This window comes from Peromyscus eremicus, chromosome 3 (assembly GCF_949786415.1).
Source record: "Peromyscus eremicus chromosome 3, PerEre_H2_v1, whole genome shotgun sequence".
Classification (NCBI taxonomy): Eukaryota; Metazoa; Chordata; class Mammalia; order Rodentia; family Cricetidae; genus Peromyscus; species Peromyscus eremicus.
In genome coordinates this window covers 141,654,502-141,673,902 of record NC_081418.1, presented here as the reverse complement: position 1 = coordinate 141,673,902, position 19,401 = coordinate 141,654,502, and the positions used below count along the sequence as shown (strand labels likewise).

Below are 19,401 nucleotides of genomic sequence, written 5' to 3'. Positions count from 1 at the left end.
AAGGAAGTTAGATGCACCCATGAAAACACAGGCATTAGATAATCCAATACTAACAAATCCCAAAGAAGGGAAACACACAACATTACCACCAAAAAATAACAGGAATTAACAATCACTGGTCATTAATATCCCTTAATATCAATGGACTAAAAAGACACAGGCTAACAGGATAGATAAGAAAATAGAATCCCTCTTTCTGCTGAATACAAGAAACACACCTCAACTTCAAAGACAAACATTACCTCAGAGTAAATGCTGCTATGAACATAGTTGAGCATGTGTCCTTGTGATAAGAATGAGCATTCCTTGGGTATATGCCCAAGAATGGTATAGCTTGGTCCACATACCTATGGACATCTGATTTTTGACAAAGAAGCCAAAACTGTACAATGGAAAAAAGAAAGCATCTTCAACAAATGGTGCTGGCATAACTGAATGTCAACATGTAGAAGATTGCAAATAGATCCATATCTGTCACCATTCACAAAATTCAAGTCCAAGTGGATCAAAGACCTCAACATAAATCCAGTTACACTGAACTTGATAGAAGAGAAAGTAGGAAGTAGTCTTGAATGCATTGGCATGGGAGACCACTTCCTAAATATAACACCAGTAGCACAGACACTGAGTGCAACAATTAATAAACTGAGAAGCTTTTGTAGGGCAAAGGACATGGTCAGTAAGACAAAGCAACAGCCTAAGAATGGGAAAAGGTCTTCACCAACCCCACATCTGACAGAGGGCTGATATCCAAAATATATAAAGAACTCAAAAAGCTAGACATGAAAATACCGAACAATCCAATTAAAAAAATGGGCTACAGAGCTTAACAGAGAATTCTCAACAGAAGAATCTCAAATGGCTGAAGGACATTTAAGGAATTGCTCAACATCCTTTGCATCAGAAATGCAAATCAAAACGACTCTGAGATACCATCTTACACCTGTCAGAATGGCTAAGATCAAAAACACTGAAGACAGCTTATGTTGGAGAGGATGTGGAGCAAGAGGAACACTCCTCCACTGTTGGTGGGAATGCAAACTTGTACAGCCACTCTGGAAATCAGTATGGCAGTTTCTCAGAAAATTGGAAATAAGTCTACTTGGTAGAATATTTTGGGGTCACTTATGTAGACTACCATATCATCTGTAATAGTGAAAGTTTGACTTCTTCCTTTCCAATTCGTATCCCCTTGATCTTCTTTGGTTCTCTTCTTGTTCTAGCTAGAACTTTGAGTACTATATTGAATAGACATGGGGAAAGCGGACAGTGGAATTGCTTTGAGTTTCTCTCCATTTAATTTGATGTTGGCTGTCGACTTGCTCTAAATTGCCTTTATTATGTTTAGATATGCTCTTTGTATTCCTGATCTCTCCAGGACCTTTATCATGAAAGGGGTGTTGGATTTTGTCAAAGGCTTTTTCAGCATCTAATAAGATGATCATGTGGTTTTTTCTTTCAGTTTGTTTATATGATAGATTGCATTGACAGATTTTTCATATGATGAACCATCCCTGCATCTCTGGGATGAAACCTACTTGATCATGATGGATGGTTTTTTTGATGTGTTCTTGGATTTGGTTTGCCAGTATTTTATTATTTTTGCATTAATTTTTGTGAGGGAGATTGGTCTGTAATTCTCTTTCTTTGTTGCATCTTTGTGTGGTTTGTGTATAAGGATAACTATAGCCTCATAGAAAGAGTTTGGCAATGTTCCTTCTGTTCCTATTGTGTGGAACAATTTGAGGAGTATTGGTATTAACACTTCTCTGAAATTCTGGTAGAATTCTGCACCAAAACCATCTGTCCCTGGGCTTTTTTTTTTTGGAGACTTTCAATGACTGCTTCTGTTTCAGTAGCAGTTATAGGTCTATTTAAATTGTTTATCTGATCTTGATTTAATTTGGGTATATGGTACCTATCCAGAAAATAATCCATTTCTTTTAGATTTTCCAATTTTGTGGAGTAAAGGTTTTTGAGGTATGACCTGATGATTCTCTGGATTTCCTCACTGTCAGTTGTTATGTCTCCCTTTTTGTTTCTGATTTTGTCAATTTGGATATTCACTCTCTTTTGGTTAGTTTGGATAAGGGCTTGTCTATATTGTTGATTTTCTCAAGGAACCAAACTTTGTTTCATTGATTCTTTATATTGTTCTCTTTGTTTCTATTTTATTGATTTCAGCCCTGAATTTGATTATTTCCTGGCATCTACTCCTCTTGGATGAGTTTGTTTCTTTTTGTTCTAGAGCTTTCAGGTGTGCTGTTAAGTTGTCAGTGTGAAATTTCTCCAACTTTTTTATGTAGGCATTTAGTGCTATGAATTTCCTCTTAGTACTGCTTTCATAGTATCCCTAAGTTTGGGTATATTGTACATTCATTTTCATTGAATTCCAGGATGTTTTAATTTCTTTATTTCTTCCTTGTCATAGTGGTGATTCAGTTGAGCATTGCTCAGTTTCCATGAGTTTGTAGGCTTTTTGTAATTTGTATTGTTGTTGAATTCTAACTTTAAGGCATGGTGGTCTCATAAAATACAGGAGGTTATTCCATTTTTTTTTAGCTGTTGAGATTTGCTTTGTGACTGAGTATGTGGTCAATAGAGAAGGTTCCATGGGGTGCTGAGAAGAAGATATATTCTGTTGTGTTTGGGTGGAATGTTTTGTAGATGTCTATTAAGTCCATTTGAGTCATAATGTCTATCAGTTCCCTTATTTCTCTGTTATGTTTCTCTTTGGCAGACCTGTCCATTGGTGAGAGTGGGGAGTTAAGTCTCCCACCATTAGTGTGTGGGGTTTGATGCATGATTTAAGCTTTAGTAATGTTTCTTTTACAAATGTGGGTGCCCTTGTATTTGGAATGTAAATGTTCAGAATAAATGTTCAGATTTCATCTTGATGGATTTTTCCTGTGATGAATAGGTAATGTCCTTCTTGGTATCTTTTGATTAATTTTTGTTTGAAGTCTATTTTGTTAGATATTAGGATAGCTACACCAGCTTGCTTCTTAAGTCCATTTGACTGGAAAGACTTCCAAGCTCTTTACTCTGAGGTAATGTTTGTCTTTGAAGTTGAGGTGTGTTTCTTGTATTCAGCAGAAAGAGGGATTCTATTTTCTTATCTATCCTGTTAGCCTGTGTCTTTTTAGTCCATTGATATTAAGGGATATTAATGACCAGTGATTGTTAATTCCTGTTATTTTTTGGTGGTAATGTTGTGTGTTTCCCTTCTTTGGGATTTGTTAGTATTGGATTATCTAATGCCTGTGTTTTCATGGGTGCATCTAACTTCCTTGGGTTGGATTTTTTCCTTCTAGCACTTTCTGTGGGGCTGGATTTGTGGATAGGTATTGTTTAAATCTGGTTTTATCATGGAATATTTTTTTCTACTCTGTCTATGGTGATTGGGAATTTTGCTGTGTATAATAGTCTGGGCTGGCATCCATGGTCTCTTAGTGTCTGAATCATGTCTGTTCAGGACTTTTTGGCTTTCAGAGTCTCCATTGAAGTCAGGTGTTATTCTGCCTTTAAATGTTACTTGGCCTTTTCCCTTTGCTGCTCTTAATATTTTTCTTTATTCTGTATGTTTAGTGGTTTGATTATTACGTGGCAAGGGGCCTTCATTTTTTTTTTGTCCAGTCTATTTGGTGTTCTGTAACCTTCTTGTATCTTCATAGAGATTTCCTTCTTTAGGTTGGGAAAGTTTTCTTTTATGATTTTGTTGAATATATTTTCTGTGCCTTTGAGTTGATATTCTTCTCCTTCTTCTATCCCTATTCTTAGGTTTGACTTCTTTATGGTGTCCCAAATTTCCTGGATGTTTTGTGTTATGACTTTTTTGGCTTTAGTGTTTTCTTTGACTGATGAATCTATTTCCTCTATTGTATCCTCTATACCAGAGATTCTTTCTTCAATCTCTTATATTCTGTTAGTTATGTGTAGCTATAGTTTTCCTGCCTGGCCCACAGTCAGGACAAATCGCTGTCACCCACCAGTCCCACAGCCACTCAGACCCAACCAAGTAAACACAGAGACTTATATTGGTTACAAACTGTATGGTCGTGGCAGGCTTCTTGCGAACTGTTCTTACAGCTTAAATTAATCCATTTCCATTAATCTATACCTTGCCACATGGCTTGTGGCTTACCGGTATCTTCCCATGCTGTTTGTCATCGTGGCGGCTGGCAGTGTCTCTCTGACTCAGCCTTCCACTTCCCAGCTTTATTCTCCTCCTTGTCCCGCCTACACTTCCTGCCTAGCCAACGGCCAATCAGTGTTTTATTGATTAATCAGCAACACATTTGCCATACATCCCACAGCACTTCCCCCTTTTTTTTTTTTTTAAAAAAAAGGAAGGTTTTAACCTTAACAAAGTAAAATTACATATAATTTGAGAATTTGGGCGTAGCTTCTCTTACTACTTCCTGCTGGAAGGGGGCGTTGTATCTTATGGGGATACAAAGAAAATTTTAGAATTATGGAATAGTCCATGAGGCTGTATCATCTGAGCCAGATGCCTTCAAACCATTCTGGATGTTGGATCATCTGGGCCATGGTGTCATTGGAGACCTTCAGGGGGTCTTGGCTGGTCAAACCTGATGTATCTTAATCTGGAACAAATCCATAGCCTTTGGCTTTCTGTGGGAACAAAAGCAGATTCTCCTTTCCAAAGCAACACATCCTTATATCCAAATTTTGAAGTCAAGGTACCTTTAAAATATACATTTTGGCATAACTCAACAGCTTTTACAATCAAATGTTTTTCTGCAGTTAAAAATCCCAAAGACAACACAATCCAGATTCTCTGTGTAATATTCATCTTTACGTGGCTTATTTTTTATATTACCTTTACTGTCTCTTTAAAGACTTTATTTTTAAAAACTATGTATTTCTTTATACAACTGTATATATTCCTTTTTCTCTCTCTTCCAAGCCTACGTACATTTTTACACACATTGTAAACTATTACATCTGAATCTGTCTTATTGTGAATCTATTGCTGTAAACTGCAGCAGCTCTGGCTGCTGGCTCCGCCCACCTCAGCTTCCCAACATTTACCGCCAGCTTTGGGAACTATCGTGGGTCTATGCTTCCCAAGCAGCATGTAGTCCAGAAACCTCTCTTCTTGTTTTGTACTAGCAAAGGCTAAATCCACCATGCAGCTTAATGTGCCACTTGCAGAGGCCTCATTCCCGCCAAACTGCAGGTCGAGCGCACACGCTAGGAACCCACAAGTAGCTCAAACCGGCAGCTGCCGCTCATTTGAGAGAGACAATTAGGAACTGTTTTTAAGCTCCGTTTTAGAATCTTTTCTCAGGTTTTAGGTGGAAACTCTTGCCCCCACGTTGGACGCCATTTGTAGCTATAGTTTTCCTGCCTGGCCCACAGTCAGGACAAATCGCTGTCACCCACCAGTCCCACAGCCACTCAGACCCAACCAAGTAAACACAGAGACTTATATTGGTTACAAACTGTATGGCCGTGGCAGGCTTCTTGCTAACTGTTCTTACAGCTTAAATTAATCCATTTCCATTAATCTATACCTTGCCACATGGCTTGTGGCTTACCAGTATCTTCCCATGCTGTTTGTCATCGTGGCAGCTGGCAGTGTCTCTCTGACTCAGCCTTCCACTTCCCAGCTTTATTCTCCTCCTTGTCCCGCCTACACTTCCTGCCTAGCCAACGGCCAATCAGTGTTTTATTGATTAATCAGCAACACATTTGCCATACATCCCACAGCAGTTATGCTTGCATCTGTAGTTCCTGTTCACTTGCTCAGATTTTCTATTTTCCAGCATTCCCTCAGTTTGTGTCTTCTTCATTGTTTCTATTTCAATTTTTAGGTCTTGAACTGTTTCCTTCACCTGTTTAATTGCTTTTTCTTGGCTTTTTTAAAACAAAGATATATTGATTTTTCCAATTTTTTGTTTGTCTTTTCCTCAATTTCTTTAAGGGAATTTTTCATTTCCCCTTTAAAGGTCTTTATTAGCTTCTTAAAGTCATTTTAAAGGTTGTTTTCCTCTGCTTCTTCTATGTTGGGATGTTCAGGTCTTGCTGATGTAGAACAACTAGCTTCTGGTGGTGTCATATTGCTCTTTATGTTATTCAATGTATTCTTGCACTGGCAAGTACCCATCTCTCCCTCCAATTGGTGCAAATGGTATCTGTGCCTCAGGGAGCCACTTTTGGTCCAATCAGAACTCTGTGTTCAATGCTGGAAGGCTCTGTGTTGCAGGGAGCACCTGCAGCCTCTTGGTCCAGTTGGAGCTGGCAGAGTCTGCTTCTCAGGGAGCAATTTTGGTCTTGGAGGATGGGTGGGTTTGGGGGGTGGATTGGGGATTGTAGGTTACAGAGTCCAGTGTGGAGGGGTGGTCATGCCTGCCTGCGGGAGTCCTTCCTGCTGGCCTGCAACTGGGGCTGCAGTGGGTGGGGTATAGGGGCACTGGTTTTGCCTCTTCATAGGTTCATTTTAAAATTACATTTTGAGATTGTGATTTTGTGATTTTATCATTTCTCCCTTCCCTTTCCATCCTTCCAACCTTACCATGTTTTTTTTTTTGTTTTTGTTTTTTTTTTTTAATCTTCTACATCTTCTTGCTTTACTGCAACTAGTGAAACATTGAAAACAATAGATATGGTAAGATAGTTTATCACAGACTTTGCCCCAAACTCAAGGGAAACAGTTTCAGTGTATCATAGGTAGGCATCATAGTTACTCTCGGCTTTTGTAGATAACTTTTTATCAGAGAAAAAAGTATTTCTATTCTCTGCTTGCTAAGAATGTTATAAAAAGACACTGTAGACTTGATCAACATAGATTCTTTCATGAATCTTTATTTTCTTGGTGTTACTCCTTTAATAAGTTAATGTGTTGCATAATGTTCAGTTTTTCTATTGGGACATGACTGACTGTTTAAACATAGCATTTGGCTACTAGAAAATAAACTGCTCTGGTTAAATTAAGGACATGTTGTTCCATGATCTGGTTTGTAAAAGTGATCTTCACTGACATTGAGGCATATTAGAAAGACTGGGGCAATTCTGGAGACATCTGAAGGAAAATGAATCACTTATCACAGAGTGGTTGAAGCCTCTCAGAGACAGCTGAGAAGCAAAAATTTCAACACAATGAACAGTGTCTGATTTGGAGCTTTCTCCGTTCTCAGATGCAAACCTTCAGTTTTCTAGAAATCTAACCAGAATGTCCTTGTACAATGTCAGTGGCTCCTGATTTTATCATATCACATTCTAAGCCCACCCAGGGCATCTTTCGAGACACCTCATACTCTCACTTATCAGAGCTAAGGCAGAAAAAAAAAAAACACAAAGAAACAAAAAAAAAACAAACAAGAGGCTTCTTAACACCTCTTTGAGATGTAGCTCAAGGGTAATGAAAATGGCATAAATGCTAATGCTAAGACAATTAATTGTGATTTCCTATGAGCAGCCCCTACGAAACTTGAGTATGTTTTATTCTTTCCCTGAGTGCTTTTGTAATTTAGTAAACCACCAACTGTAGTTCTGAAATTCTTTTCTCCATCAAAGCCACTAATCCCAGGACTGCCTAAATGGAGAGCCCAGAAGGCAAAGGAAACTCCTCAGATAGCAGGAAGCGACAGTGTGTGTGGAGCAGGGTGTCTTGTCTTTTTACTCCTGACAATGCCTGAGATATTGATTAGTTTCCTCATCATAGTGATTACCCTTGGCAACTCTGAAACCCTAGCCTCTTGGTTTCATTTGATGACTTCCAAGTGTTTCCATCTCTTGATGTTCTTTAGGATCCTTGGAGATCACTTTTAGAAGTACCAAGTATGTACTAATGACCCCTCAGTTGACTCAGACAAATTCCTCTTCTGAAAGGTAGTAACAGGTACCTAAGTGCGTATTCTAGATTTCCATGTAGATGGCTTACTGAGATGTGAATGCTTACACCAGACCTCACCATCCTGTACCTTTTCTTCTTTCTCTTACTACTTTTTTTTTCTCTCTCAAAGATGCTCCTTATTTCATGATTTGCTGGGACAGGAAAACGCCATGGCTTCAGGAACACAAGAAGCCTGAGCACCATGGCTGGTTCTGCCACTAATCCTGCATCTGTTATTAAGTTTCATTGATTCTTCCTTCCAGAAGCTGTTGCCACTATGAGTTTCTGTCTCTAGATGAGAATCTGGCCCAAACTATTATTCTCCTTTTAAAAAGTGGAACTATTTCTTTATTTTCATTTAGCCTTGCTCTAATACACTTCCCCTCCACCCTGTTTGTATCCCTTCTTTCCTTTTAAAAATCTCACCTAAAACAATGTCCTAGCTGTCATTTAAGGATAAACCTATACTGTCATACCTCAGGCCAAAACAAACACAATATGTAAAATGGTAAAGAGCAAAACCTGGGAGTTTACTTGTGAACACCACTTAGAGATATCTGAGAAACATTTGAAGAAAACTACAGTGAATTATCAGTTACAAGGCTTTACTCTTAGAGAAGTAGTTTCATTTGGATACCTCCAAGATCAAAATGCCTTGTCTCTCTTATTTCCTCTAGAAGGATGCTTGCAGTTTGTAATGACTTTTTTTGTGTTTATACAATACATTTTAAATTACATTTTTTATACAGTACATTCTCTCATTCTTTCTGTTGTCACTACTCTATGTGTTTCTTAATGCTTTCGTTTTTAAAAGTTGCTTTTCTAAAATGTCAAACACATAGCAAATAGCAACACATGCTTATGGAATCCATAACCAAATTATTTAGAACTCTTTTAGTGCCTTCTTTGAATAATATCAAAGATATCTAGCTCCAGAGAGTGTATTTCATATGAGGAGAGCATTACACAAATATGTGGGAAAAAATTTGATTCAAATTTGTATTTTAATATATTTGACTTTAACCTTTCAAATATTACTTCAGGGGGAAATTTAAGGCCACACCAGTGATTATGTGGGCTTAGAAACTGTTTGGATTAGAATTTAATAATTCTTTTAAAAAAATTTAGAATAAAAATATGAGACTGTATTCATAAACAGATCTTTACGGATTGAGAGGGATTAACGTCAAATAAGATGAAATACCCAGAATTTAGAATTTTCTCAAGTATGTGTGAAGTGCTATCCAATGGAAGGAAGTTCTGATCAAAGCTGAAATTATAATAAAAAGAAAGAAGATGAATATGGGAAAGGATGATGTTCTGTGGAAGTTTCATTGAGAACTGATCACCAAGGCAAAGTGGTAGAAGGGTGGATCCCTTTTTTCTGTAAGACCTCTTACCAGATTGGATCAAATGTATATGATATTGATAACAGCAGGATTTACCACTGGAATGCTGGGGAATGTGTTTATTGGACTGGTGAACTGCTATGACCGGGTCAAGAACCAGAAAATCACGTTCATCAACTTCATCATGATGTTTGGCAGTTTCCAGAATCAGCTGTCTGATTGTAGTATTTATTGATGCAATCTTACTAGAACTAGCCCCTCATTTCTATGATTCTTATATTCTAGTAAAATGCTCAGATATATTCTGGGTTGTGACTGATCAAGTGTCTACATGGTTTGCTACCTGCCTCAGCATTTTCTACTTCCTCAAAATTGCCCACTTCTCCCATCCCCCTTTCCTCTGGTTGAAGCGGAGAATGAGAAGAGCGGTTGTTGTTTTTCTTGTATTTTCTATGTGCTTACTGATTTTTTATTTTCTACTGCTTGAAACACTTCCTATTTTGAGGAATATGAACATGATCTCTAAAAGCAATCTGACTTTATTTTCAGATACAAGTAAGACTATTGTTGTTCAAAAGCTAATTGTTTTTGACCTGATGTACTTGGTCCCATTTTTTGTGCCCCTAGTATCATTGTTCCTTTTATTTTTGTCCTTGGTGAACCACTCCAGAAACCTCATTTCTACCAGCTCTGAAGATTCCCACAAGAAGGACATGAAAATGCTGTTGTCTTTCCTCATTCTGTTTATAATTCACAGTTTTTTCATGCAGGTGGCACGTTGGTTATTTTTTTTTATTTCCCATCAAACAGGTCAATTAAGTTTGTTCTGTTAACATTAATTATCTTTCCTTTAAGTCACTCATTTATTCTGATCCTGGGAAATAGTAAGCTTCAGCAGACAGCAATGAGGGCCCTTCAACATTTTAAAAGCCAACTGCAAGAGATGATCCTCTCCCTTCACAGATTCTCCCAAGTCTTTACTAAGTGAATAACTTAATGAGGAGCCTTGGAAGGTCACTGTTCTTCTGCTGGGGTCTTTTAAGTACTGCTAAACATACATGAATAGTTCCTTGAGCATATTGCATTTTGTGACAATTTGCACACAGTCAGGCTATAAAACACAAACCTATCTTTTTTGTTGTCTGTTTACAGCATTGGTAATAAAAATTAATAGTCTCAAACATTTTAAAGGAAATCAAATAGTTAATTTCACAGGCAAAAGGTATGTAATTATAATTCACAGGGAAGGTTCATAATATCCAGGTAACTTGTAAACCCGAACAGGCAGAAGATGGGCAAAATGTTGATAAGAGATTAAGAAAACCTAAAGAGAAAAAACATCATCTCACAGCTTAAATTATTTTAAAAAGCTTTCCTTTTGTTTTTCAGATTTATTTATGTGTATGAGTATTTTGTCTGCATGCATGTCTGTGTCTGGTGTCCACATAGGTCAGAAGATGGTATTCGAATTCCCTGGAACTAGAGTTACAGGTCATTGTGAGTGACTATATGGGTCCTGGGAACTAAACCTAGGTCCTCTGCCAGAGAAGTGCTCTTAACTGCTGAATCATCTTTCCAGCTCCCACAGCTTAAATTCTTAAGTGTTATTTTCCTTTTGATATAAGAACTTAATGGCCTGGAACTTGCTACGTAGACCAGGCTGGCTTTGATCTCATAGAGATCCACCTGCCTTACACATTCTAGAATTGAAGTCTTGTACCACCATGTCTCACTTCTCATTTTTCTTAAACGAAAAGACAAGTATATCTTTGTTATTAAATCATTTGTTGATACTTAAGGGATAAGATGCTCCTACAAAAATAGGGATGACCTTATGTTTACAGTGGGAAACATTAATCTTCATGTGAATTCCCAAGTTATAAATATTTTTGCTGTTTCTACAAACTTGCTAATTTTTCTAAATTCTAGAGCAGCATATACACTGGCAGTATGTTCACAGTGGCAGAAATCAGTATGTCTATCATGTTATGGTCTTGTTATGGTCTATCTAAAAATAAATTAACCTTTACTTCAGAATCACATTTATGTTGCTACTACAAGGTAACATGTCCTGAGAATGAAATGTATTTGTGTACACACTTCATTGCAATCTGATTACCAGAGTTCTTAGCACAAGACACCGATATTATATGAAGAGAGAAGATGAAGAAAGCAAAGTTTATAATAAATGGAAAGTTTAAAGGGTACTGTGGATGTGTAGATGTATTTATAATACTGCAATTTAAGTGTAGAAACAATAGCTGTAAACTCCAAACAAGACAGTGGGGGAAATTTCCTGTAACATTTTCATTGTGACAGTAGGAATTATAACATTATACAGATAAGACATTACACACAGAATACTTTTGTTTAGTCTATATAGTCTTAAGGTAAAACAACAAGCTGCAATGAAATGATGATACACACGTCAGTTTGGCTTGGTGGAGTTATAAATAAGGTAATGGTAGAACTATTCACATTTTCCACCCAACTACATCTGAGCTGTGTAGTTCTTCTATATATAGGTGATAAGAATGATGATGATTGCTTTAATAATAATATAGCACATATTTATTGGTAATCTGTACTTTATAAAACATGGTTATTTCATGAATTGTATTTTAATTATCTTGCCTTGGAAAACGTAATATGCAAATTCAGTTGAGTGCAGGTTAGCCTTAGATGTTGACCTCATTTTTATTTTGAAGAATGTATTTTTATTTTATTTAGTATTTAGTGTTACTGAAATTTGGTAATTAAGAGAAGCTAATTAAGTACACTTGCGAGCAACTTTTGATTCTAATGAAATGGTTTTTGGGGTAAGTAAGCTAATATATAGCTAGCAGTCACCTACACTTAAGCAAACTTTAGGAGAGAGAAGAATAAAGAACAGGTCTTGTTCCTGACAGTAGAAGAATGACAAAATACTAGCATATGAATCCCAGGCCATAGGCTATGTTATTGCAATGAATAGTTTGTTATCCACAGGTTTGAATGGCAAGTGGGCTCTAGCCCTGTGCCTCCTCTATCTCCATCTGTCACCTTCATGACAGGCTCAGCAGCATCATACCCTCTGTCAATATATGTAACCCCAGGCCAATGCATGCAACCTGCAATGATTGACCAAAATGTTGGGGAACAGAGGGAAATCATTACTTATTTTTTACTACTAACCTCTTACCTGACAAATAAATGTTCATTTTGAGAATTGTTTTTTTGTGATGATTTCTTCTTTCCATCCACAGAGGTAGGCAGTTGACAGGAGAAGAATACCTTGAGTATGCTGATGGAATTGGGTATACTCTGATACCAAGTTCTAAAGGTATCAGGGACACAAAGGCATGCTTTCTTGAGTATTTCTGGATACATATACCAGATAAAAACCTGTATCTGTACTGACTTCTAAGAATGGTTTACAGATTTGTCTCAAGTAAGTCGCAAGCTACTTTTTAGGGGACTTTTCCTTGCAAAACCTCACTAGACTTTTTTAATGGTTGTTGACATTATGACAAAGGCCTTCCAAATTCTCCCATTTTTAGACAACAGGTAATATGCTGTCCATGTATTTCTTAAGAATAATATTCACAAGAAAAAATATCTGAAATTTTATTAAATGCATTTGAGAAACACACAAGCAATCCTTTTTGACTCCTTATACACCAAATCTCATTTTACAGTTTTTCTAGTTTATTTCTGTGTGTGTGTGTGTGTGTGTGTGTGTGTGTGTGTGTGTTATGACAAAACTAATGTATTATTTGAGACTAAGAAGATGCCTAGTTGTTTTCATTCTAACTCTAAACTCCCTGCCATTGGGGAGCGGGCACTGTTGGCCACTGAGAACATTGGGAGTCTTAAAGATGTGTGCTGAGGTGTTGAGGGAGACAGAAAGGGGCAACCATGAAGTTCATCAAACCACTTTACTGGAATATCACACAGAGAGAGAGAGAGAGAGAGAGAGAGAGAGAGAGAGAGAGAGAGAGAGAGAGAGAGAGCGCTAGGAGTGATTTAAAAGGCTCTGTAATTCAAATGGAATAGTTCTTTGTTACATTTTTTTAAAAACTTCCCATTATGTTTTATATTAATTAGGTCAGAGTGGATTTCCACAAGTGCTTTATCACTATTCCTTGGTGAGAAATGCTATTTGTTTTTTAGCTCAGTATATCATGAAGTCAATGATCATCTGTTTTCTGATTTTTAATTTGCCTGCATGTGTGTATGTGCAACATGTGTATTCCTGGTCCTCTGGAGGCTAGAAGAGGGTATCAGATCCACCGCAACTGGGGTTACAGATTGTTGTAAACCACTATGTGATACTGAGATCAGAACCTGAGTCCTCTGTAAGAGTAGCAAGTGCTCTTAACAGCTGAGCCATCTCTCCAGCCAAGCTTTCTGATTTTAACTATAGCTATCATTAGATGCTTAGACTAATTATTTTGACTGCAACTATAGGATAAAGATTAATCAAGTTACCTTTACAAACATTTTATAATAATACACATTATACTTAGATATACAGTAACAATTTCTCCATCATACATAGCTCAACCATTTGATATTTTAAAGTATAAAAGGTAGTTCATCACAGGATTATAAATAATATCTGTAGTTATATAGACTTAAAAAAATGTAAATATTCACTTGGATTTTTATTTACTCAGTATATGATAGACATGATTTTATAATTCTCAATGTTTTCTTCATAGAGTTCATCTTTAATGTAATTATGAACATAAATGTTTTTCAGTGAGTATTACCGGACTTGTTTTCTTATTTTTTTTTAAAAATTTAAATCTCATGTTTTGGTCACTTTTAAACCATGCCTTCAAATGATGACTCTTTTTTCTGGTGGCCTTCAGAGTATTTCTAAAACATCCGTAACTTCTAGGTCTCTTGATTTCCATACCATGAAATCTAGGCTTGTCTTGCCCTTTCCAAATCCTGGGACTAGAATAATTCCTTTGCATGTAGGCCTGACAGGTTCTGTGAGGCATTCACCAATAAACTCTCAGAATTTTGGCAGTGTACTCCACACTAATGAAATAAAAATGTTTCAAGGAAGTTCACAGGAAATGCATATTGAGATGGGTTCTTATCATGTGGCTCAGGGTAGCCCAATATTCACTAAATAATTTCAGCTGGGCTCAAACTCAAAATCTTGACTTAGCCTCCTGAGTACTAGAATTACAGGTATGTAATGCCATGCCTAATATTTTTTTCTAAAGCTCTCAACTTAATTATAGCGTAGAGTCAAGATAGAAGCTGATTATATTAGAATTATAAAATAATACAATCTATTTTTATAGTTAATTAGCTTTTATGATAACAAGGTCAAAATGAGTAAAAAGAAGAATATCACTGTTATTCTCCACCTCAACTTGACAGAGAGGTTTAAAAAAATCATCATGGAAGAGAAGGAAAGAATATAAAAGGTAGGATGAGGAAGAGTACAAACTTTTAGGTATCACATGGTATAGCAGGAATCTTAGGTCTTATTAATAAAAATCAAACCTGAGGCCAGTTATTGGGGTGAACACTGGAAGATCAGAGAGACAGAACAAGCCACAGCTAACCTCACCTGGCCAACTTCTCAGCTGATCTTGTTTCCTCAGACTGGAAGCCTCTGTGTCCTCATATCCAAATGGCTCTCAGCTAAACTGTGCTGCTCAAAACCTAAAAGCTTAACCAGCCAAATGCTTCTAGTTTCTGGTCCTCACACTTTATATACCTTTGTGCTTTCTACCACCACTCCCTGGGATTAAAGGCTTGCTTTCTGGGATTAAAGGCATGTGTCACCATGCCTGGCCGTTTCCAATGTGGCCTTGAACTCAGAGATCCAGAGTGATTTCTACCTCTGGAGAGCTAGGATTAAAGGTGTGAGTGCCACCATTTTCTAGCCTTTGTATCTAGTGGCTGTTCTGTCTCTGACCCCAGATAAGTTTATTAGGGTGTACAATATTTTGGGGAACACAATACCACCACAACATGGCTATTGCACACATGAGCTACAATTAATTACATTAGACTAGCACAAGATCGAGCCAGTTCAAAGATTCCATCATGGAATAAAGAGGGAATCCTAAGGCCCACTCCCCAGCTGAAGAGCTATAGGCAGATAGCTATTGTCACTTTTCTTATGAATGTGGATGAATGATCCAACATCCAGGAATATATAGGTAACATGAATTGGACTCAGTGGATTTAAAAAAAATAAATAAAAGGAGGATATCAAGTAGGAAGATCTAGGAGGCAGCTAAAGGTTCAACACTGAGTATAACTCTTCAGGCACTGTTCACCTTATTGTTAAAGACCGTGACTTCCCATGTCCTGGAACTTGCCAAGTAGGCTAGGCTGGCTGGCTAGAGAGCCCCAAGGATCCATTTCCGCCTCTCCTTGGCACTGTGACTGCAAGCATACTACCAAGCCTGGCTTACTTATGAAGCTTCTGGGGATCAAACTTAGGTCTTCAAGCTTTTACAGAACGTACTTTACTGACTAAACTGTCTCCAGCTCTTTCTCTCTGTGGTCACTCTTATCTGTCCTATTACAGTTGGATTTTTCTGATACTTTAAAAAATCAGGTACATTTCTTTATCAATTAAACATTGACTATTTTCCCTTCAAGCACTCATTTAGATTAAAATTTTAGCAACAGAAATCTTTGGCATACAGCCTCGGGACTCCTGTGACATTTAAAATGTCACTTGGCAAGAGTGAAAGCCTGTTGGCACATGTCAGAGGATCATGAGTTCTCAGTTAGCCTGGGCTACACAGCAAATTCCTGAGCAATCCTGTTAAACAAAACAAAACAAAACCAAAGAAAAAGTAAAAAAAAAGAAAAAAAAAAACAAAATACAATAACAAAAGTGAAGCCTTTAGGTTCACAGGCTTTTCTAGAATTAGAGTAATGAGGAGATACTGAATTTTCTTCTAAAATTTTGTTTATCACTGGATTCTTCTGCTTTTCTTTTTTTGGGGCAGATTTTTCATCATGTGGCCCAGGCTGTCCTTGAACACATGATGTCTCAACTCAACCTCTTGAGTACTGGGATAACGGATGTGCTCTATTATGACTGGCTCTCACTGGATCCTTTCAGTTATCTTTGAGCACCATGAGATTTTCCTAGAAAAGCCTGGAAACTAGCAATCTGCTGACAAAGCCAGCAGAGGGGTTTTTAAACAGCACACACTATCTTCACATGTGCTCATAGTGAGGAAATAACTCAGACAGTTACACTTCCACGTCCAGCCTGTAACAGTATATATTCATCTTACATGAGTTTTGAAAGAATACATTTATATGTAAGGAAAAATCACAAGTAGAAATGAAAATTATTTCCAAGCTTGAGTAGGCAGAATACTTCTATATTAATATATATTAATATTATCAAGCACTAACAGTGTCCTGTATGATTTAGAATTTCAATCCCATGAGCTTTCTGTGTCATTTAACCTGTGGGAGACATTACCTGGGGAAATTTTTAAAATGAAATATTTTAAATTAGATTTTAATTGAAGAAAATCATATACATGGTTAAAAATGAATCAACAATAGTGTTAGATTAATAACAAGAAAGAACGAAACTCTTGCTTTTCCTCTACCTATTTTCATTTCTTTACTTCAGAAATAACTCTTTTAACTCTTACGTGTTTCTGCATTGGTTTTCCTAATTGCAGTTTATGCTGCTTTTTACATATTAGATCTTTTTGTAGTGTTGGGGGATCAAACATAGAGCCTTGTGCATGCTAGGCAATACTCTCCAACTGAACCAAATCTCCAGCCCTCTGTAATAGTTCTTGATGGACTTTCCATCATTATATTACATCCTTTTCCTCTTCAAGCCCCCCAGTGTTACATAATCATTTCTTGTTAAGCAAGTGCTTATATTACAGGTACAGTATCAGTCACATGAGGTAGGGCAGCATAATTTATGACTATATTTTATTTCTCATGGGGTTTATAATGACTTCAGTTTTAATTTTAAAATAAAATGTAAGTACTAACTCACCCCAGACCTGGAAAAATCTCTAGCATACATTCACATACACCAGGTATTTGCTCTTTTTTGGACATTTAGAACACTCCATCTTTGGGCATTTCCTGTTTACTTCATGTGGTTACCCCCCTCTATTTAGCAGTTAGAAACTTTATGGTTGTCCATAATCCACAAAACGTCCCAGTCACTCTCAATAGTACCGTCCCACTCCACAAGGACTCCGCCATTCCATTTATTTTTCTTGTCTTTCCACTTGTCAACTGTATTTTCACAAGGTTTGTAACATCTGCATTTTACTCTGTAACCAAAATCCAGTATTCCCTTTAAAGGAAAAAGCCATATGTGGTCCATTTGCATTACTATGAGAGAACAGTCCATTTTTCTGCCATGACTGAACTTTCTTTTCTTTGGCTCCAATTGTCTCTCTGACAGGGATATCCTCCCACTCCGCCACCATTTGTTCAAAATCCTGCCATTGTATTTGCACTGGGAACAAGCTTTCCTGTAGTCTGGCTTTGATCCCCAGCTTCAATGTATCATCTTGTGCGAGGAAGAGATACATCCTTTTCAGATGACATTCATGACAAGAAACAGGCCTCTGACTCAATGACTAGCTCACAGTCCAGTACTCCCAAAGATCAATTCAGAACGCAAGTGTGTTGTAAATCTGTGTTCTTGAGAAACTTAGTTTTCCTTTCTCATGACGCGGCCTGTGCCCTTCCTCAGATCCTAAGATCCCCCCGGGGGTTTACGGCTGCGTACTCCTCAGGTACTTCCTTGGGTCTCAGTGTCTCCGCTTCTGGAACATCTCTGCTCCTAACAGACTCAGCACGCTTTCCCCACCTCCACATCCCGGGAAGGGGAGGCCGGGGGCGGATCGCGCGCGTGAGCGCGCTCTCGCGAGTCTGCACGCTCTTCTCGCGCACCTCGGCGGCGCCGCGGGGCGGCCTGGGAGGCGGCCATCTTGCGGGTCCCCGGAGGCCCGGCCACGCAGGCGCGGCTCTAAATGTGTACCTGCAGGCGGATGTTGAGGATCACCGAGCCCGCGATGTAGAAGTACGGGAAGTTCATGCGCAGCTGCCAGGCCAGCTCGAAGAAGGCGAGCAGGGTCCGGGAGAGCCCCTTGCAGAAGACACCGTACGGGGTGGCGGCCGCGGGGCCCACAGCCCTGAGCGCCAGGGCGGACGGGACGTCGGCGGGGACCATGGCGTTGTCCCACCCGGCCGAGGGTCTCCGCAGCTCCGCGCACTCCCGAGCAAGGTCGGGCCGTGCCGGGACGACGTGCCCACCCGCTCCCTCTTGCCCTGCCAGCGGCCGCTGCCGCTGCCGCTGCCGCTCCCTCCCTGGCGGCGCGGGGCTGCGTGGGCTCCGCCCCTTCCTGTCAGCTTCCTGAGGAAGGTCTGCTGCGGGGAGTTATGTAATTTGTAGGGACAGCGGCGCAGAGATCTGCTGTCACTTTAAAGGAAAGAGCTCAGTGAGCCGATGTAATTTAGCCAACAGGACACATTTTGCAAGGATCAAAGGTGGATTAAAATGAGTTCGTCCGCTCCGTGATCCTGTAACATTCGCTCTGATACTAAGACAAGATGACCTTACAAACGCTTATACAGGCAGAGTCTGCATTTGTAACACACTATAACTGTGAAAAGTCACCTTATTAGGTTATGGATTTACCTGTGTATTAGGACTATTTAGATTGCAAGTGACAAAAATACATACCTCCTTTTTTTCAGTGTGTGTGTGTGTGTATCTATATGGGTGTATCCCCACTTAATGTAAACCCATAAAAAGTTCAGATTAGGTAGTGCAAAAACCTAAGGTAGTCTCTAAGGATGAGAGTACTACTGTTATCTATTTTCATATCCTTGGTTCCCTTATAGAAATAGTCTCCATTAGTCACAATGCTTTTTTGGCATTTATGTGATGCACTTTCATTTTTTACCCCCAGTAATCTCCCCTGTTTAGCTACACACATGTATAATGTATGTATGTTAGTTGCTGATCATGACTTTCAGAATACAGTGTAGTTTTCATACCACTGTTAAAATGCTCCATATCTAACCCTTAACTGTATGTATGTATTACATATTCAAAGCATCCTTGTGAATTAAAAGTGCCAGGTCAAAAAGACACACCGATCCCCCAAACTTCAAAGGAAAGTCCAAATGTCCAAAAATGAACTCAACCTGGACTGTAGG

The 19,401-nt window shown here is 38.4% G+C and overlaps 2 protein-coding genes across 3 annotated transcripts in view; one reads left to right on the top strand and one right to left on the bottom strand.

Moving 5' to 3' along the window:
- The window catches only part of Smim10l1 (small integral membrane protein 10 like 1), a 31,905-nt gene extending 13,333 nt beyond the window's left edge, over nucleotides 1–18,572 (bottom strand). Inside the window, exon 1 of one of the 2 annotated variants that reach the window (XM_059258694.1) lies at nucleotides 18,218–18,572. In XM_059258694.1, the coding sequence (XP_059114677.1) occupies nucleotides 18,218–18,409 (192 nt within the window). In that variant the 5' untranslated portion in view covers nucleotides 18,410–18,572. Of the gene's footprint in view, nucleotides 1–14,504 lie in introns of those variants that run through there. The other variant, XM_059258695.1, reaches the window with a different exon arrangement.
- Tas2r42 (taste 2 receptor member 42) lies at nucleotides 9,275–10,198 on the top strand. Its single transcript, XM_059256441.1, is given in 3 exon segments — nucleotides 9,275–9,396; nucleotides 9,398–10,004; nucleotides 10,007–10,198. Coding segments are annotated over 3 exon segments (921 nt in total).
- Nucleotides 18,573–19,401: the final 829 nt, after the last annotated feature.